Here is a 21,978-nt window from a genome sequence, read left to right as displayed (position 1 = left end):
GTGGGATTGACAAAATAATGCTAATATACTGAACATTTCAAATCCAAAGACATTCATGATGAAAGCATAGGGTAGTATAAATGTAATATTCTACCTCTGGCTGATCAGGAAGAATGGGAAGAAAACTCAGTAAAACTCACATTGCATCTGCATTTAAATTGCGCAGAGATTGTTGTCATATCTATACAATGTATTTGTTTAGTGTCTTAATGGGAAGTATTTTCTCACTCACTTTCTAATGTTTCTTGTTCAGTCCCTATTGTAGATGGATTTAAATTCTTCTACACTCAATGAATTTGTATGCATGTGGCTACTTCCAGCCCATGCTTATTTTTTGGGCTCTTAAAAAGATCATGTCATTACAGTCCTATAAAGTCTATTACAAGGACCATATGATTACACTTCTATGAAGGGTGTAACTTTCAGACATGCCTTTGGAAGTATTTAGCTGTCATGTAAAACACCTGTACAGCAGGTGTTTAAATTTTAGATGCTTTAGGAGATAGTGATAACTTAGAGTTATTGGAAGGGCTTGAAGTATACTCTTGCGTAACATTGAAAAGGACTTTTAAGATGAACTGAAGAACTGAAGGCATAAAAGGCTTGATTATACCAAGATGAGGGTACATAGGCAACTAGCTGTGCAATATTGTGTACTTCAGTTGGTATTCATTATCTTTCCTGTTTTGCTGTGTGCGTTTAGGTTCTTTGAGGTTGAGCCTCATTTCTGCCTTCTCTATAAAGCACTTAGCCTAGCTTTGATTATTGATTCAATCTCAAATGCAAATAGCAAGTCATCTTCATTATGTTTTATATAGACTATTTCAGAAATTGAGTCTGATTATTTACTGCTTTTGCCTTCAAAGAACACCTTGTTTTGTAGAAATGTTCTTCTGATAACCTAATGATTTTTTATGGAAATTCAGCTCTTAATACAAAATTATAAAACATTAGCATTAGAATTGCTAGAGGTAACAACTAAAATTTAAGGTATTAATTATTAAGGTATACAAGTGCAAAATATCTTCCTTTGGGTACAGCCATCACTAATTATTTGAGAACTAATTAGGAGTAGATGGCTGACTTGCATTTATATAGGGTGATATCCAGAGACTTCCCCTCAGAAATGGCTCTGAAGGTAAGGAACACTTCTGAGGAATCCTTTTTTCATTTGTAAATTCTAACAGGAGTCACCTTTAAAGTATTTTTAAGGTGGCATTATTCCATTGTAGAATATTGAAACAGGCAATGAGCATCGTAACTTGCACGATAGCATACACAAGTAGAAGACCTCATTCGAGGTTATGATGTTTCTGGTATTTTTTGATTGGAAAGCAAAGGGTCTTTTTATTTTTGCTGTGAGTTTTTTTGGGGTTGGGTTTTTTTTTTCTGAATAAAAGTCTGGCAACTCAAAACACTTGAAGATTTCTAAAAATAACAAGTGTAATTGAACCCCTTCAAGTGCAGTTTACCTAATTATGTAGTACGCTAACATTACATCAGGAGGTTTTTTTATCTGCCTGCCCCCACACAATCTTACAGTCCAGGGTAAACAGGAAAGGGGGATAACAAAAATACAGGTCAGATTTAATAAGTGTGCAATCTGTGATGCTTTCCAGATATGTATCATATTTTTGTAAACACCCTGCTTCAAAAAAATGTTTGTCAAATTCAGTCTTTCGCAAGGCTGAGGATTGGAACAAACAACTTGTATAACCTTAAAAAAGAGCTGAAAGCAATCATAAGAAATATCTGGTGTCCTTTTGGCCTATGTCCGATTTTGTATGGGTACTGGAACAATGTTCATTGCTTAAATAGTCTGAAAGAAGCAGAACTCAGCAGTTCTGGCAACACTTGCTTTTAAAAACACATGATGCTAATGAAAGGACCTTGCATAAGTCCTTCAGTTTGCACAATTGCAGATAAACCATTCAGAAAGGTTTTTCCCTGCTAAGCTAAGAATTTAAAAGAAAGAAGTTTCACCTATAGAGCTCAGCTTCCCCCCCCTCCCTTAACTGTATTTCAAAAAAATGCATTAATTAGAGAGAAAATAATTATTCTTAGTATGTGATGCTTGTTTTGTCTTTTAAGAGAACTTTGAAAATAATTTTAGCATCTCGTAAAAAAATCCTATTTAAAATGTCCGATTGAAAAATACATCAAGTTGCAGTTTGGTTTAGTGGAGGAAGGAGCTGACACTCACCAGGATTTAGATTCCAGATTAAATTTGAAAAAGTGAAGATTAGATTTCATATATTCAGAATACTAGAACAATGTTACTTTTATCCAGTTTCCTTAGTATTGCGCTATTTCCAACTCTTAGACACCATGCTGCTTGTAAAGAATCTTACACTGTTGATCAATACTTTTCGTTATTTTAGAGTTTGTAATTCGTTTGGGCTGAAGGCTGAATAACACTTTCATCTAGTTTGCATTTAGTAAAGCTAACTGTATTTTTATTTTTATAGATTACATTTTTACTGTTAAATACAGTATTGTAAATAACTGGTTTTGTTTAGCTTTCATATCACCCTTTCTCATGTTGTACAGGAAGGCTTTTAAGGCTTTATATATCTTTTTTTATACTGAGACATTAAATGGTAGCATGTTGCAGATGTTTTTATGCCTTTTTAAAAATGTTGTGATCATACGTACATAGCTGATAATTTCAGATTTTATTGGTTAACATTCAGAAAGTTAGAAATTCCAAAGTTCATTCCCTGCTTTGCACTTCTGTTTTGCAGAATGTTTGATGTTGGAGGCCAGAGATCAGAGCGGAAGAAGTGGATTCATTGTTTTGAGGGTGTTACAGCAATTATTTTTTGTGTGGCATTAAGTGATTATGACTTGGTCTTGGCTGAAGATGAGGAAATGGCAAGTACTGTAATGTTGAAGAATGTCTTGGATAAACCTTAGTTCTTTCAAACTAAATACATTTGAAAGGAAAGCTAGAAATAAATCTTCTAGAGTGTTACTGCTTTGTAAGATGTATGGGGTTTGTGTGAAAGGTCTCAGAGAAATGGTGATAGAATTCATACTTTCAGGTTTCAAAGTCTTTCCTCATTCTCAGAAGGAATACTAAGACAAGTATTCTTCTCATGTTTTAAAGAATGAAAGAATGTTTTAAAGAGCTACACTCTTTCATGTTTTAAAGGATGCATAAATTCATGAAGATAGATTATCAGTAGTATACATTTTAGTCTCTCTATGGATGCTAGATGTGTCTAATAAGAAATTACTTGACTTCTGTTTCTACTTTACCTTGTGTTTTGTTTCCTTTCCTCAGTCTTCAGGTTTTATTTCTTTCTAAATGTGTTTCTCTGATTTATTTCCTTAGTTGCAGAAATTTTTCTTCTCCATTCCAACTCCCTCTATTCCTTTACCCTCTTCCAAGGTGTGACGACTCCTTATCAGTATGCACAGAGTGTTCTAAAGTGATGCTTAATCTGTAGTGTGTGAATTATTAACAGATTTCTGTGCTCTTCCTCATGTTCTGCAACTTCTTATAGAATGTATTTTGGGGAGGAAAGAGAAAAGAAAAAACCCTTTCAAGTCAAATGTAGTCAAAGAAGATCATAGCTAGGACCTTGCTACTTAAATGACTGGAGCTTGGCCAAAGTACTTACATGTTGGTCAGTTTTTCTAAAGAGTTAAAAATTATGGTAAGAGATAAAAACCCTGCTCACTTGATTCTCTAGTCCTGTAGAATCATTTTTGGTTTCTTTTTTTCTTATGCTGGAATCTCAGCTAAGTGCAGAATTTAATTTTCAGTATCCAGAACATCTAATCAGTGTAGGACAAATTCAGGTAACTCAGCAACTCATGTAGAATCTCTGTACTCCAAAATGTCAAAACACACCAAAAATTCCTAAGACATTGAACAGCTTAAACCTGGAAATGAGAAGAAAGAAAAAAGGTTGATTAAACCCTGCCTGTGGAAGTGTTCTTTGTAGTGGTCTTGGCCTCTCTGTGTTTCCCTGTGGTAAAATGTGATTCCGTAGGCTAGAAACGTAGTTTTGTAACTTTCCTGGCTTGTTTGTATCTATTCAATAATATGTATCCTGATCTTACTACCGAAGTCTGAAATATGAGGTATTTTTTCCAATTACAGAATCGGATGCATGAAAGCATGAAATTGTTTGACAGTATCTGCAACAATAAGTGGTTCACAGACACTTCTATTATTCTCTTCCTGAATAAGAAAGATCTTTTTGAAGAAAAAATCAAAAGGAGTCCGCTCACTATTTGCTACCCTGAATATGCAGGTATTGGAGGGGGGTGCAGGTGTCAAGTAGTTTTGGTTAAATTACCTCATTTTTGATGCACAAATCAAGGGGAGCTTGATAGCTCTAAACTTTAGGTATGTAAAATACTTTAATGAAGTGAAGGTTAAGATGAGGAGGTTGTTTTTATGGCCACAAATAAAATAGTGCTAAGTCAGGGGCATATTTTTAACGGAGTGAAATAGTGCTGGTCCACTGATAGCATTTACATTAAATTCTTGCAACTCTTCCGATGAATTTATTTAGCCCATTCTTTTATGTCCTTCTATTTTTGTACTTGGATGTATTTTTTCTTGCTAGCAGGAATCCCTTAGGATATCTGAGAATGTATTTGAACAGGGAGTGTACATGCATGTTAGAAGTAGGTGGCTTATTCAGGAAATATATAGCAAAAGAGGATTATTTAATTCAACAAGTCTTAGGTTTTTTTATGTATCATTTCGTTGTAACTTCAGATTATTCCATTGTACTGAAAATAGCACACTGGAGGTAAAAAGCTTAGGGGAAATGTGTATGCCAAATGTCTTTAATTGAATTTGGAAAAAACCCAAGGCTTTTAAAAACATAAAAATCGAAAGCAAGTAACTTGAATGAAAGAAACAAATTATCCTAATCTAGGAAGCAGTGATGGGTCATTAATGATTTGTTCCATCTTCTGCTGAAGTAAATGGAAAGACTCTTCCTGCAGCTGGAATTGTCTCTTCAGTTTTTATTCTTAAAAATGTGTCCAAAAGGTTTCTTTCATTATTTATTTGTGGTATCTTATACCAATGGCTGTGGAACTATTACCTTTCAGGTTTAGGTTCACTATTTCCAAAGAGCCATTTCCTTCATAATTTATTTGTGGTATCTTAAAGCAATGGCTGTGGAACTATTCCCCTTCAGGTTTAGGTTAACTATTTCCAAAGAGCCATTTTCTTCAAAGATAGACTATGCATCTTGTCCTTTCTCAGTTTGCTTACTGGTCAATTTTTATCCTTCTAGGGTCAAACACTTACGAAGAAGCAGCTGCTTACATTCAGTGTCAGTTTGAAGACCTTAACAAGAGAAAAGACACGAAGGAAATCTACACTCACTTCACATGTGCCACAGACACAAAAAATGTGCAGTTTGTTTTCGATGCTGTAACCGATGTCATTATTAAAAATAACCTTAAAGACTGTGGCCTCTTCTGAGAGCAGACAAAAGGTTGCTAAATGGTAAATTATATGCCTGGAAACAGGACTTAAGCATTTGGAATATGCCCATGCTGTGTAACACCTGCATAGATATACTTAATTCTCTTTCATTTTATTTCTAGGTTTGGAGAACGACTTCGCACAATTCTAATCTGATTCTTTTCAAGGTGAAAGAAATGAAAAATACGTTGTGCTGAATGATAGATCAGTACTGTACTTGCCTGTTTTAACAGCTTTATTTATGTTTGTCTTGTAAATTTAAGTAATTAGTTAACACTGAGATGTCAGCTGATTGTATGTATACTTATAATTGTAGTAATGTATTTGTATAAACATTGAATGGAATATTTTAGTAACTTGATGTCCTCTAAACTTTCCATGTTTTATGAAGATACTCTTAGGGGAGACAGACCTTTTTGCCTTTGGATTATTTAAACATCTTGTAAAATTAAATTTTCTTTTCATCTTAAGGGTGCATGCTGCCTTATTCTTTACTTTTGTTGGTAATACTGTATATGGCGTTAGCTTTTTTGATATTTAAACAGCCTCATACACCTGCTCAGACTTAAAGAAACATAACCAATAAAAATTGTTTTTGCCTTAAGTTTTAGAGGAAATGAATCTTTTTATAAATCTAAGATAAATGCAAAAATTATTTTTTAAATTTACATGAAATCCATAGTTGATGAAATCTGGGCTTTTGCAATCTTTGCAGTACAAATGTGGCAACACTGAGATCTAATTTTAAGGTTCAACTATCATTGAAGCTGTTGGAAATGCAAAAAGGAAGTTCTTAAAACCATTCATATCAATAAAAAAAAGTTTGAAGCTGTGGTCTTTACTCAGTGAAGTGAATAGCAAAATTACTTCTTTAAGTAGTTAATAAAGGCTGGACTTCAGAGTAATTTCTTTTTTCTGCTTAGCTTAAAAGTGAAATCATGTTCTCCCTAAACGTTTTGCTATTTTCTGGTAATAAACTGGTTTGATAATTTAATAACCGTAGAAATATCAGATTCTCCTACAAGACATGACACAGTGGCTTCACAGATTAAAGCTATTTCCTGTTGCATATAGAAAGAATCATCAGTATTTTGGATAGGGTGTTTTATTGACTTGCAAATGCTGATGTTTTAATTTCCTCTTTAATTATAATTAAAGTCTCACAGTTTCTTTAATAAGTTAAAATTGTATGATTTTCTTCTGATTTTGCTTTCATTATATGTTCTGCTATCTTAGGTACATATCATCCATTGCCTTATGGGTAGTGCCAAAACTGGTTTTTTTAATACAAATTTTGAAATGAGTAAGCTCCTATTTGTAAATAAGTTCATGGATGGTTGTCTTAAATGTATGTCATCTAGAAAATACAAATGTACCAAACTTGGAAATATGATTTTCTATAATTGTTAAAATATTCCAGGCAGCTACAGTACACCGTAGGCTCTTTGAGAAGTAAATAAGTCTTTGAACCTGTTGCTATTTTTCTATATTATCTTAACATTTATGTTCTTAATGTTCAGCCGAAATATTTAAGTCATTGTTCTGTTATTTAATTTTTGAATGTGTGTTTCATTTAGGCCTCAGCTTAAGTAAAACTTATCTGCGCTTCTCATTCTTTAATGCTTCCTTTGTTAGGTACAGAACTGCTAAATGTGTTTCAAATGAAAGATTAGAAAGGAGATAACTTATTACTGGAGTTTGTTAAGTATATTCATACATTATGAGCTCGTTCAGCAGTTATGGTAAGCAATCTGTGTATCCTGGGCTGCTTTTAGTTGTACTTTATGGTTCTGGGTACATAACTGATTTTAAATCTCATTGAACTACTTTGTGGAAATTGTATTTACACCTACATTCAAGTTGGTTTTTGTACTAAATGTAAAACGAGAATTGGGATTAATCAAATAAATCTAAATTTTGTGCCTTGCTTGAAAGAAATGTTTTTCATTAAATGTGCTGATGGAAATCTTTTTTCATCCATCCTATGGAGGTAACTAGGTAGTAAAAAAGAGAAGATAAGAAGTCCAGAGTAAATTCAAAAACTATGCAAGAAACTGTGAAAATGAATATTAATTGATGATTGTTGATTAATTCCTAAATATTTTATCTTGAGCATTGTTCCCAACACCTTGAACTGGAGAGTATTTTGAATTTCACATAGAGTGTTTTCTGAAGTATTTACGTCTTAACACAGAATAAAATTGTGAAATACTTTTGTTTGCTAGTCCAGGCAAATAAGCTTGTGTTTTCTGATGAGCAGACAGCAGGTATGTTTCCTTATAGATGCAGAGATTGTTGAGCAGTTCTGTGTTAGTAATAATTTGCTTGGGCTAAGGCATAATTCAGATATTATTTTTTAAAGTGCAGTCAATGGGTTGAGCTCCACATGGGATAGTGTAATGCTATACCATTTTTGATCATATTCCCTTCTGGATTTTAGGAAGGGAAAGAGTTGAGCCCGCAGTGTAGACCTGTAGTCCTGTAGTAGAACTATATTCCTGTAGTGCAATGCCTCACTTCTGAAAGGAATTTCAGAGCAGCTGTTACAGAAGAAAGATGTATATATGCAAGAATGCACTGATCAGAATGTGCTGTTTGACTTTGTTTTTAATTGCAATGGAACAAAAGAGTGTAAGACCAAATACGTTGGCAGCTTCACAGAATTAGCTGTTCCCAGCTACCCTTCTTTATTCTCCTCCTTTTCTGTCCTTCCACTGATGGAGAAGTTTGGGAAGTGATGTTGTCACTGAGCTTTCTCACTCAAAGGTTGTGCCATTGTGTAGACATCCAAGGAATGGGTACCTTGAATTCTGTGGAATATGCTGATCTTCAATTTCTTTTGCAGATAACATACAGATGTCTATGTAATGTAATATTATTGTTACAGTAATGTAAGAATATGCAGACTGAATAGAGAATAAATAAGTGTACTTGAAACTGCATGTGTTTATATTAACAAGCATTAAGAAAATCTAGGAAACCAGGAACTCGAGCAGGTAAAGCTTTTCAGTTGCATAGCTTATAGTTCAAGTCATACGGTCTTATCATCAGAAGTCCTTACAGTATGACACAAAGAACATCTCAAATACCTCTTGCAAATAAGTGTCCTCATTTCTACAAAATCAGAGTGTACTTTGAGCCTGTACAGTACAAATGGCTGAGAGGGAAACGCATTTCAAATAGGTATCAGGATACTTGCAGGAGGATTTGGCCACTTGTCAAATTAAAGTAGTGGTTAACTAAAACAAATGAATAATCCATCAGTTTTGCACGTAAACTCAAAGGTGAAGTAATTTACCTCAGGAACCATAATATCTTACTGTGACAAAAATACGCTGAGGTATAGTCACAAATTCTTACTCTTCCTCTCTTCTGATAAACAGAGTGATAAACCCCCTGTGAAACTAAGGCATTTTGAGAATTGCAAAGTTTTGATTGAAAACACTTGTCCAGTATTTGGCCACGACTTTTTTTCATAGATTAAAACAAAGATGCAGCTATTCCTGTTTTGATTCCATAAATTACAAACTTAAAATACTTCGTCTATCTTTTGTTACTAGAACAAAGATAATTTTCCAATGAGATCAGTATTAACCTTCACTTGATATCAATTGCCAAAATTTATATTTCATTAATAAGAATTATTGGTGTATTTATTAAATAAAAATCAGAAGTCATCAGCTGCATATTTTAGAATGTAAAACTGGACACCAATAAACACAAAAAACATATCCAAATTACAGTCAGTGGCTGATTGTAGCAATCTTACTTGAACACATGTCCAGGATGTGATTTAGTCCTGTGTATTTTATCTTAAGATACCTGTAAGTTCATCACATCTAGTTTTTAATTATGATCTTTTTGCTATTTTTAATCTTTAACAAACATATGGGTTTAATCCTTCATACTTCTGGAAATGTTACTGTAAAAAAAGTAATTTATTAGATACTGCACATGAAGACGAGTACATTCTGATCAAATTCTGAAGTTTCTTGTAGATTCTGCCAGTGTCTTTCATAGCCAGGTTATATTTGCTTGGCTTACAAGTTGTTAGTTTGCCTTGATTTTCTACTTGTAAATTAATTCCTTATACAGTTCTTGGTCTTTGTCCTTCTGTCTCTTTAAGGAATGGAAGGAGGTCGTAAACTGTATCATCTACTGAGGCAAAAAGAACATTTTGAAGACATTTGTAGTCAGTCAGGCCTATGAGACTGATGTTCTGGGAAAGATTTAAAGATGCTCTGTGATGAACTTCACAGCTGTGTCCAACATTTGAAGAAGCAACTTTGGGAGAGTCATGTGGCATAGAGTTGTTTTTTGGCAAGTTCTTGTATGTCTGGGGTTTTTTGAGCTCTAATTGTGAGGCGATACAATGAGGTATGTGCAGTTGCTCAGCTCCTTACCCTTTTTCCAAGGTGAGGCTATTAGATGTCTATTTATTGAAGGCACAGGCAGCCTGATCTTACAAATGCTGAGAAAAAGGGGTTGTGAGCTACTCAGCAAAAAGAAACATGCAAAAGGCATCCAGCTTCTGGAGAGAGTGAGACTCCCCAGAGAGATGGAGGGGGAGGGAGGTGGCTGCTCTTCTGATGTCTGTTAACTTTGTGTTTGAATGCTCTGAGGGTTTAATACAGTTTCACAAGAAGAGATTATATATTTGGATGCTGCTAGGAGAAAGTTGTTGGTATATTGTACACTTAACCTTGAAACATCTTGTCCTATCCATATTCTCAGCTTTTGAAGATCTATATTCCTAGTTAAAAACTGTGCCAGAAAGACTAAAATGCTGATACAGCTGCAGAGTAATAGTTTGCTTGTCTTGAATGAGCTTTTTCTTCAAAACCAGAATTTTTAGTATTGTAGAGTCTCAAAGATGATCTGAAAGATAAATCCTGAAGCTGTAAAATGAGTTTTGTAGTGCTTTAAATATTAAAGAGCAGAGATGGGGACAAGCTATTTCATTTCACTTAATTTTTTTTCTCCTAATAAATCTGTGAAAGGAAAATTAATAGAGCAGTCAGAGTGCTCTTTGTGAGCCTTCCTGAGACCAGTGCTGAAATACAGTGCTTCCATAGGCTGTAAGAGAGGCAGAATGAAGCATTTTTATATTCCGTGGAAATTGCAGCAAAGAACTGATAGCTGTAGTGGTTTAATCCGGTACATTGACAGTTGGCATCCTTGATGAAGAGGAAAGAAATATCAATGACACAGAACCCTAAACTACCAGAGTACAAGTGTTAAGGTCCTTTGAGGCCAAACTCTGGTGGCTGCTGTAGAAGGGCTCTTTAGATAAACTGGCTTTCGGTGGCAGCTTTAAAAGGAGTTAGCTGTTTCATCACTTTCAAAAGGACTTCAGAAAGCAATGAGCAGTTCTGCTAGAAATGGGGTAATTTGCCTTGCTTTAATGTTTAGCATCTCAAGTTAAAACAGTTTGTCAAGTGATCACCTATCAGCTGGCATGTGGTAATGGGTATGTTTTCTTAGCCTTTGACAAGTGCAGTGTAGTTCAGTTCATTTAAAACGCAATGAAACTTGTACATCTAAGAAGTAACACATGGTCAATGAGGAAATAATTTGCAAAATTAAAATTGCATATTAGGTAGCCAGGATTCATGTTTTCTCAGTAACACACACATAATCATGGTACGTCAGCATTTCAGAAACTCATTTATGAAGTAGATTTGAGCCTGGTTTTGGAGCTAACACTTCTCATTGTCATAGTATGGACAAAACTGAGGGGTTGATGGCAATCAGTTTTTTCCATAGTCTAGTTGAAAGGCTGTTTAGCTGGCACCTCGGACACTAAGAGTGTCAAATTTGGTCTGATTTTTTTAAATAGGTATGGCCTGCTCAAATCTGAGAGAAGTGTCCTGACGAATGGGTTAGTAAACACTCTATAATGGTTATTTCTACCTTGTCCTGTTAAACTGACTTCACTTTACATAATGCTCCTTATTTCTGCAAGGGCTAGAATCTGTATGTATCACAGTTACTAATAATTCATTCTTTTGCAACAAATGTTTGTATCTTGTATGAAGTCCAATAGAAGATATACAAGAAATCTGAGCCTATAAGAAATCTGGAGAGGGGCTTCTTTTTTTTTTTTTTTTTTTTTACAAGGACATGTAGTGACATGCAAGGGGGAATGGCATTAAGCTGACAGAGGTTTGGATTAGATACTAGGAAAAAAATCTTCATTATGAGGCTGGTGAGGCGCTGGCACAGGTTTGCCCAGAGAAGCTGTAGCTGCCCCATCCCTGGCAGTGTTCAAGGCCAAGTTGGACGGGGCTTGGAACAACCTGGTCTAGTGGAAGGTGTCCCTGCCCATGGCAGGGGGTTGGAACCAGATGATCTTTAAGGTCGCTTCCAACCCAGATCATGCTATGATCTCAGAGATGGACCTTCACTCAGATAATTGCTCTGAACCAAAGTAGATGCTGAACTCATTTGCCTGTATCCTGAAGGAGTACCCTAGCCAGCTGTATTGTGTTCTGTGAGACTACAGCTGTGTCCCTCCTCTTTACCTTTCAATAGTAACAAATTCATCTTTTCAGATCTCTTTTCCAGATACCATCTTATTTATAATAGTTACAATGTCCACTTCAATTTGAAATTAACTTTGCAATTATTTTCTGAACTACCAGCAAACAGGTAGTTTGCAGCTCACTTAAGCCTGATCTAGTAATCCTTTAGCTGTTTCTTTTACCTGGATGGATTCAGCCTGGTGAGACTTACATGTACAATGCATGGGATTTCTTAGTCCATCCATTCATTCTTGCAGATCTTTCCTGCATCAGTTTCCATTTCTCCTTGTGAATCTTGAATTGCAAAGCTATTTATAAGTGAAAAGGGTTTAAAAGTGGAAAGCTTTTTTTATTTTGTTTTCCTTTTGGTAGGATGAATGGGGAAGGAATACGAAATGAGTGTTTTACTAAAAAATACCAGTTTGAATCATCTCAACAAGCTTCAAAATTTTCCATTCCCAAAGCTTAACTATTACTTGAGAGGTTTGCAAATTAGTAAACAGTTCAATACATTTTTAACATAAAAATGGAGATTGAAAGACAGAAAAATACAGTATCATAGGCTGAAATACCAAACCCTCTTTATGTCTCCATGCTGCTTTTGGTCAGACTACAATAATTAATTGACGACTTCCATTAAGTCATGATGTTATTAGGCCATGGAAAGATAGACAAAAGAATACGGTGTTCATTCTGGAAGAATTCAGGTAGCATATTGAGGAAAGGCCTTCAACGAAACAGGACTGTAGGAGTTTGACTGGATAGCAGAACACTTTAAATTTCTGAGTGAATGCATGCAGCTTCTTCGTGAGGTATTGGTCCCTTGACTGATTTGATTTTGATTAAAGGTTGCTGCTAAAGCATTTCTACACCTTATTGCCAACCAGAATTCTGCTCTAGAGCCATTAGTCTTTGACTGCTGGGTTCAGAAAGAGATTTATAGGAAGTCAGTTTTTGTCTTTGCTTTAATTCGCCTAAGAGGACTTTCATGTTCTTAGGTGGGCAATGGCCCAGGAGGTACAAGCTGCACTTTTAATGCAGATCTTTCTTATGAGCTGTATTCTGGAAGGCAAAATATTAACTATATATACAAGCTTCTATGCTTTAAACACAGCAAATTGAAGTTTATTGCATTTCATTATACCAAAATAAAGTACTTTGTTAGCCATTATATCAGCACAGCTCTTCACTTGTATTCAAAGTAGGTGCCCTTACTGCACTTATTAGAGACACTTCTGCCTCTGCACTTAATTCTGTGTGAGAGAGATGATATGAGAAGTATGGTGAGAAGCTACCATCATTTACCTCCCTGTATCTTTAAAATCTGTTCTACTGTTTTTATTACTGTCAAATAATGAGGATGATCATGAAGCAGCATAATCAAAATGTATTTTGAGTCACAAAGATGAATTGGCTTCTAATGCCTAAGACTGTAGATAATGGAGGAGTAAGAGCCAAATGACAGAACTTAATACTTCTGTGGGGTATGTGAATAGTTTTGCTCAATGATCTTGGCTTTAAATCTCAGCTGGCTGCTGCTCATTGGAGACTCTTCAGCTCAAGAGGCAGGTGGTTAGTTTGTGGTAGTTTGGAATGCTTTGAAAAAATTTCATACTGTCTTTGTTGCAAAGTGTCCCATCATAATTCTGCCTCTTCAAGAGCTATGGTCGTATGCAGTATATGAAAAGTGCCTTAACCATCCTTCCACAGCTCTATTTTCATTGCCCTATTGTGGATTTAAATATTACATTGATATCATGTAGAGGGTTTGGTTGGTTTTGGGGTTTTTTTTTATTATTATTTTCTATTGTTGCTCTCTTTTTCCGTGTTCTGTAGCACTACAGCTGTGCTGAAGATACTGACAATAAAACACCACCGGTACTACAGTCTTGCTGGTACAATGATTATTGTGGATCACAATGATTAAATGTCTCTTTGACAGTTTAGAAATGTTGCACATTTTCGTTTTCTGTTCTGGGGCTCCACTTGAAGGTTTAAATGTGTTTTTCAAATTACTTTTAGTGTAGGCTGCCTGAAATCTGCATGTAGGCTAACTTGGGCCATTAGCTCATGAAACAGACTTTGGTAAAAGTTGAGTAGTTTAATGAAGCTGTAAGCCAGTGTACCTTTCTACTTACTTACAGGGGTTTTTTGCCCTCTAGTTATTTATCTATGGCTACAATAAATGCACTTGCCAAGTAATGCATTGATTTAGGGGGATTTTTATTAGCAGAGGGAGGTAGCAGGAAAGGCAGTGAGTGGATCTTGGGGAAGAGGAAGCAGCTGGGGATGCCAGTGGCTGCAGGTTTTGTTAGAGCTGAAAAATAAGACTTTTAACGTCTCTGTCGTGAATGCTATTTTTAGTGTTCTGGAGAGGAAGCAGATGGAAAGACACTATCAGATATGTACAACATAGAAAGATAAAGAATAAGCCCATTTAAAGCAATATATTATCTTTAAGGGTGGATCTCTCTTCTGTAACGGTCTCCATATGGACATACATGCAGCCTCTGGCTGTCTTCCATGCGGCTCCTGAACTCCATGCCTTATGTATGATCAAAGGAGGTTTTGACATGTGTTTCTGAGCACTTGCTGTGTTGTGGCCTTACGTGCTTTGTGCACAACTATCAAATAAATCATGTGTCTTTATTGGGGTTGTTACTTCCAAAAGTGCAGGTCTGCTGATGAAAAAAAGAGAACTCCTGATGCTGCTGTTTTAATGGTGGTAGTCACAGCTGGTCTGTCTGATCCAGGGCAGTGGAGTGCTAAGTATGAAACCATGCTGAATTAGGGATGAAGCGGTGGTGGTACAAGAGGGTTTGGAGGACTGCTAAACCAGACTTCCTAAATATTTCCCATTTGCAGTGAACAAACTCCTGAATTAGAAGTTGCCTCATTTCCTAGACAAATTGACCACTGTAACCAAGAATGCAAAATCCTTTGGCTTTGTTTCCATAGATGATCATTTGAAGTGAACTATCTGGAATAACATTTCATGGAAATAAGACACGAGTAAGATTCAATTCCCTACAGTTAATTTGGATACGTAAGAAATCATCCCACAAAGTGAATCGCAGCCGAAGGAGTCTGCAGCATGTGCAGATGACATCGTGATTTACCAGTTGGATAGGATTGTACTTCAGTAAATAAGCTTGAGAGATTAGCCTGGTCTTGAGAGGGATAAGAATCCTCTTTAGAAAAAAACCTATGCACCAGGCAATGCTGCTCATTGCTTTGCTGCCAATGCAGACGGGAGTTTTGTGTTTAACGTTGTCTGTCTCATACAACTGAATTCTGCTCCCACTAAGGTTAGAGGATGAGCAGCTAGCACAATGCTGACTTACCTGTGATAGCCAGAATGCCAGGCTAGTGAGTGAGGTGAACAGTCACCTGCTAACATGGCAGTGCTTTCAAGGGGTGTTGTCTGATGCGCAGTGGTTTAGGTAGCACTACTTTTTAGCAAGATGTTTGGTATCCAGTGGGCATTTAAGATGGTCTTTGTTTAGTCAATGAATTGGACCCAAATTCTTTCAGAAACAGTAGCGTCATATAATAATTAGCAGCAAGGCTTACCATATTACTGCTATGTTTTAATGAGTCTAAATAGTTCCACTATATACTTTAAATACCCTTTTATTCTGAATTCAGTTGCTTTTTACTTATGTATGAGTATATAAACAATACTAGGTACAGTATAGGCAAGGGTGGTTCTCGTGTCTGTAAAACAAGCACTCTGGACATTGTAATGTTTAAGATACTTTCTGTAAGAACAAACTGGAAGTTCTTTTCCGCTGATGGAAATTACATGGGATATTACTCTTACTGAAAACAAAGGCCAAAACTGACTTCAGTAGAATCTCTCAAAAACCATTTCCTGGCATACCTAATTCATTATAATATAATTTCTTGCTCTAAGTTGCATGTGAAGTCTGTGCAGGACAAGTGAATATGAGATAATCGTATTCAGCCTTACTCTTTAGGATGTCTCTAAAACTGCACTATTATCCCTCAGCCATTTCTGAGATCTGGTTCTCTGGGCTGAAGTGATGTAATACAGACAATTTATTTACTACGTAATTATCCTTCTGGCCTGGAAAGGTACTGAGCTTCTCTTTAAAGGCATAGGTTAAAAAAGTAGTCTACGTTTTCCACAGAGACAGAGTAAACCCTTACTTTAGAAATTAGGTGTACAACCTTTTTCTTGGAAAATGTTTATGTGTTTATGCCCTTTAAGAAAGCGTGTTTAGCTGAACCTTATCTTAGCCTGTTTTATCATGTTTTCTCTGCCATAAAAAAGAGCTGACTTCAGAGTGGGATTAACTTCTCGGAAATATATTCCGTAGCTTCTCTTCATATTTTGCCTGCTGCTCCAATCCAGTTGTAAGGTTGTAAATGTTACGTACTATCACTGTTTACATTATGATCTGTCAGCAGTCCTGTTAAAGTAAAAGTGAGCCTCTTTTCCGGGATTCATAAAAACTGATACTAAAACCAGTTCGTAGCTGAAACTGAAATTGCCAGACCCGTTCCAGCCTGGTGTGCTTTTTATATCCAGTAGAGAAAAACAGACCACCACAAACACACCTTGAGTATAGAAAGAAGCTGAGGAAAGTTGTGTTTATGCTAGCTTTAATAGGCATTATCAGGGGTACATACAAGTCTGTCTTCCAAGTGTCGCAGACTGTCTAGTGACCATACTGTTGTGCCTTGCTGTGCTCTACAGTGGCTTGCCTGGGCTGTGCCATGATTCACCTGCAGCACAACCTTGCTTCTTTTGGAATGTGTCTCTAGTGTTACCCATGTTCGTGGGTCGCTTGTCTCACACTCACCTTGGCTATACCATCAGCAAGTAGTGCACACCAAGAGAGGCAGATCTGTTCAAGTGCGATGCCTATCGCAAAGGATGCAGTGCCCAAGCTCTGTATTTCAGGGGGTGTTACTCTGAACCAGCTGCTCTTTTAGGCCAAGTGCCCCTTAGCAGCTGGAACTTGGTAGGTGCACTCCCGGTTCAGATGTTGCAGAACATGTCCACAGTGGGAGCCAGTAAGGATGAGTAGGAAATTTGCTTTGGAAGCCCATTCCTGATGAAAGCTAAATCTAATGTAGACAGACCTTATACTATTCATTCTATGTAAGAGTCTACGCATAGATGTTCAGCCACTGTGTATTACTTTCCTTGTAGTTTGGTCGTAATGGTTGTGTACCCAAATTTAATGGTACTGATGGTGTTATCAGGGATCTCTCAACTGAAAAGGAACACACATCCCTGTATGCAGCTTACAACCGTGTTAACTAATAATTATTATTCTGTCATTTTACAGGCCCTGTGAACCATTATGGAAGATCAGTGATTTTTGTGAGTCTCTGCAGCAAATTGGCTTTTGTACCTCAGCCCTTTTCCATTGAAGATACATTTCTTCTCCTCAAAGAAAACCTCATCCTTCAGGGTAGCAGTATATTAATCCACACTCTTTGTTAACATTCAGCTCTACCAGGAGACCAAGAATCTCATGCACTTGCCCTGAGAGGGTACTAACTCCTCAGTGTTGACACACAGCATGTTTTCTGTCATCTCACTGAGGAGGAGGATGCTGTGGAACAGCCTTTCTGCCAACAGTGCAAGGTGCTTGGTGCAGGGAACAGAGCTGTGAAGCTGCGGCATGCCCCAGTGAATTGTTCACAGGGCAGGGATTAGCAAGCTCAGCCTTCTTCCAGGCCGCCTTTCTCCAAAGCTGCCTGCTTCCCTTCTAGCACAACTAGGCATTGCACTCATCTGTATTGTTTCTGTTTCCCTGCCTAAAGCACTGATCTTTTCTCCACAGCAAAAGCATGCTGTGTGCACAAAATACTCTATACCATACAATGGCACTTAAAAGGACATTTGTATAGTACAAGGCATAAGTAGTATGTTGCTTTTAATTCAGATCATTTAATCCTCATAAAGGTGATCCCTATTCTACAAGACTAGGAAAATCTTTATGAAAAACTCTTTGTATATGTATGCTTGAAGGCTGCTCTTTAGCCTCCACCAAATCTCTACAAGCTTCTGGGCTTTCCTCCTTACTGCTGCCAGCCTTTTATCTATGGAGATAAAGTGTTCTTCCATAATCTCTCTCCTGTCTAGCAGCCTGTATCAACCCTTCTACGTGGGCTGCCTTCTTGGCAATAAGCTCGCTGTTTGGGAGAGGAGTAGGAGCAGAAAAGACTCCCAACAAAACATTGAAACAAATAATTTTTTAAGGTTTATTTTTACAGTTTTGGTAAGGATCCAGCCAGCCTGTGTGTGTGGGGAGGAGACTGAAGAGATTGCCAACAGTCTTGGTGGCAGCCTAGTCGGTCTCTGCCAGGGCCCCTGCTTTCCCGATGGGGCCAGACAAGTGTCCTGCCATGGGGTCTTCTGGGGTGGGAGATTCAGATTGGAAAACATGGCCAAGGAACTGCTCTTTTCCTGGTACCCATGATGGTCCTTCAAATGCAGCTGATGAGACAACCTGGCTTTCTGTTGTTCCTTCTTTTATTTGTAACATTTTGGTAATCAGCCTGCTGCTGGATGACCCATGCTGCATCATACGTGCCAGCCTGGGAGTAGGTGAGGCTAAATTCTCAGATGTGTTTGTGGTGAGGAACTGGTTTAGTCTGAAGACGTGCACTGTTGCCCGTATCTGCACCTATCTTAGTGGCACCTCAAAACCAGAGCTTTTAGTAAGAATTTTCAGTTCGATGGTCATACCAAAGGAAGATTTCTTGGAGAAGGGCCTTTACCAAGATGACTTACTGACTACTGCTAAACATCTTGCAGCATGGAGAGGGAGTGAATGGCAATGCTTTGTGTTCAGTCTGGATGATCTCTCTGTTTTGGTAGTAACTCAGAGGTGAGAACCTGGAATGAGCTTTTCTATAACTGGGGGAAACAGTAATTGTGATGGTCTGAGTCTGTTGTGGGAAGGATTTGATGCTAACGGTCCATCCCTGGTTTTAGTTTGTTGCCTGCTCTGGAGGGATTGGATTGATTCCTTTGTGCTGTTGTAAGGATTGCTCCATCATTAATCACAACAGCTATATCATCCTTTGGGGAGACATCCTCTTCTGCTGGGCATTGCCCTTAGTCTTGTTGCTTCTCAGCCAGATCTGGGACTGAGATATGTGATCTGCTGCTCTTCCTGGTGGCAAAATACCTGGAGTGGGCACTGCAGGAAAATGTGCTGATGTCTGTTCTACTGAGGAGGTCATTTGGGATCTGTACTGATCCCAACAGGCTGTCCTGAAAGAGGACAGCCTTAGGAGATTGGAGTAGTCTTTTGTGGGAGAAGGTGGAGTGTGGAGAGCAGGGAAGATCGGAATGGGATAGTAATTTGGGCTTCTTCTGTACCAGATGGTATACATTTTGTGATGTCAATTTCCAAGATGCTAACAGCTACTTGCTTTCAAACCATCCCATGTGTCCCCATGGTGCCGCTAGTGTTGGCACTTCTTCCTGTCCCAAGCAAGCACAGCCGAAGCAATGCAGCAGGGCTGTGTCTGCATTTTACCTTACCATAAAGGATCTGGAGGTACATTGTTTATGACTGAGGCAGAAGGATGTGTGATGATGTGGTATTTAAGGCCTTCTGTGGCCTCAGTGCCCTCAAGGGTATGAAGTCCGTGCAGTCATAGAATACTTAGGATTTCCCAAATCCAAGGAAAGCTACCATAGAGATGTGGATTCTGGTACTCTGGGATGCCAAAACAGCAAACCTGAGGATCTGCAGTTCCTGTCCTTGTCTTGATTCAAGGAATATTGTTTTAGAACTGTCTGGGGTGAAGAAAAATCCACTGAAATAGCATAGAATTCCTGTCAGGAATTTTATAGCAGATAATAAGACAGAACAGATGCTGTTGGCATGGGAAGAAAAGGGAAAGGGCAGGTTTGCTGCTGGAGGCTTCTGAAGTCAAATCATCTGAAGCAGGTCCATATCTCTACCACAGGACTTGATTGCATGGTCTGAATTTTGTAGTGTTTTCAGAACTGTAGATGTGACTCATTCTGCTTGGAAACATAAGCTGTGACCTCCACTTGTTTTCTTACTTTTTTTCTTTTAATTAAAATGTTAATAAAAAGCAAACATAAAATGATTATAGTGTTCCTTCCAGTCTTTGGTGCTTGATTTCATTATATAAACCCACCATTGTAGTCTGTTTAACTTTGTTCTTCAGTAACAAAAAGCCACTTGGATCAATGAGATTTAGCAATTGTAGTGTTTGCTTATAGATCTGCTCACTGGTAGAAATGTTCAAGGATGTTGCTAAAAATAAGCATCCTCTTCCTTCAAGGCTGTGAACACAGGCTGTAAAATGCATCTTTAAGGGAGGTTATGCAAAGTAACAGGAAATCAACTCAGTCTTCTTGCAGCTTATTAACGCTTGGTAATGATGTCACCTTTCTAAAAGAAGGATTAGGTCCTGAGAACAAAAGTAGTAATTGTCTTTGTTCCGCAACCCTATGCTTGAATGAAATAGTCTCTGGTTAGCTGTCTGGCTGAGCCAATGTGCAGTTGAGGATAGGAACACTGGGTCATTTGAGCTTTCTTCTGGAGCACCTATTGTCAGCTCATATTCATGTATGCTTTTTCCTATACTGATAAAGCCAGCGGAGAAGGACTTGGGGGTGTTGGTTGATGAGAAGCTAAACATGAGCCAGCAGTGTATGCTTGCAGCCCTGAAAGCCAACCATATCCTGGGTTGCACCAAAAGAAGCGTGACCAGCAGGTCAAAGGAGGTGATCCTGCCCCTCTACTCTGCTCTTGTGAGACCTCACTTGGAGTACTGTGTACAGTTCTGGTGTCCTCAACATAAAAAGGACATGGAGCTGTTGGAGCGAGTCCAGAGGAGGGCCACGAGGATGATCAGGGCCTAGAGCACCTCCCGTATGAAGACAGGCTCAGAATGTTGCGGCTGTTCAGCCTGGAGAAGAGAAGGCCGCGTGGAGACCTCATAGCAGCCTTCCAGTATCTGAAGGGGGCCGGCCTATAAGGATGCTGGAGAGGGACTCTTCCTTAGGGACCGTAGTGGTAGGACAAGGGGTAATAGCTTCAAACTTAAACAGGGGAAGTTTAGATTAGATATAAGGAGGAAGTTCTTTACAGTGAGGGTGGTGAAGCACTGGAATGGGTTGCCCAAGGAAGTTGCAAATGCTCCATCCCTGGCGGTGTTCAAGGTCAGGTTGGACAGAGCCTTGGGTGATGTGGTATAGTGCAAGGTGTCCCTTCCCATAGCAGGGGGGTTGGAACTAGATGATCTTAAGGTCCTTTCCAACCCTAACTATTCTATGATTCTATAACACTCATGTATTTAATGTTGTGTTACTTATGCCAATACAGTGAATAAAACTGTGTTTTTGCAGGTCCTTATTCCCTTCATTTCTCCAGTTAATGAAATCACCTGATAACATGAGTGGCAGTTAACACTTAATTTGGGCTGTTGGAATTCTTATTTGTTGCTTAAAAATGGCTTAAACAAATAAATAACAACAAAAAAAATTACTCTATTGTCCCAATAAAGGAAGTTGCAGGGTCTGTTCAACTGAGCACTCACCTATTTTCTAGAAAACAATGATAATGGTTTTAGCAGATGAAAGCTTTTACTTGTGAAGTGCTTTGACTCAAGTTAAAGACAACACTGTCTTGAAAGCAATGTGAAGCCACTTATCTGTTGGGAGAGGAACAGATTTTTTTTCATCTCAGGAGTAATAAGAACCTCCAAACCCTTGAAATATGTTGCAGGACTTTTAGTAAAGAGAGATTCTAGCTAAACAACCTCAAAACTATGTTGCTAATTATGACTGAGATCTACAAGGTGTTACGTGGTTTTGAAGATGAGTATAGGAAATCACGGACAGAGTTTTGAGAACTTTTCATCTTCTATTTCCTGAGAAAATAGAGATGATCTAGCAGAGGGGGAAAGACAACCAGTAGACAATTCTTTTTCTTACTGATGTGTTTTGATCTGGCTGAGTTA

General features: G+C 37.8%; 1 protein-coding gene across 1 annotated transcript in view; it reads left to right on the top strand.

The window, feature by feature from the left end:
• Window positions 1–7,395, top strand: part of LOC115605163 (guanine nucleotide-binding protein G(i) subunit alpha-1) — a 33,385-nt gene extending 25,990 nt beyond the window's left edge. The window contains exons 7-10 of the mRNA XM_030479176.1: window positions 2,745–2,874; window positions 4,112–4,265; window positions 5,268–5,482; window positions 5,584–7,395. Coding sequence (XP_030335036.1) covers window positions 2,745–2,874; window positions 4,112–4,265; window positions 5,268–5,458 — 475 coding nt within the window. The 3' untranslated portion in view covers window positions 5,459–5,482; window positions 5,584–7,395. The remainder of the gene's footprint in view (window positions 1–2,744; window positions 2,875–4,111; window positions 4,266–5,267; window positions 5,483–5,583) is intronic.
• Window positions 7,396–21,978: the final 14,583 nt, after the last annotated feature.

Source organism: Strigops habroptila, chromosome 3 (genome assembly GCF_004027225.2).
Source record: "Strigops habroptila isolate Jane chromosome 3, bStrHab1.2.pri, whole genome shotgun sequence".
Classification (NCBI taxonomy): Eukaryota; Metazoa; Chordata; class Aves; order Psittaciformes; family Psittacidae; genus Strigops; species Strigops habroptila.
This window is presented reverse-complemented; position numbering and strand designations above follow the sequence as displayed.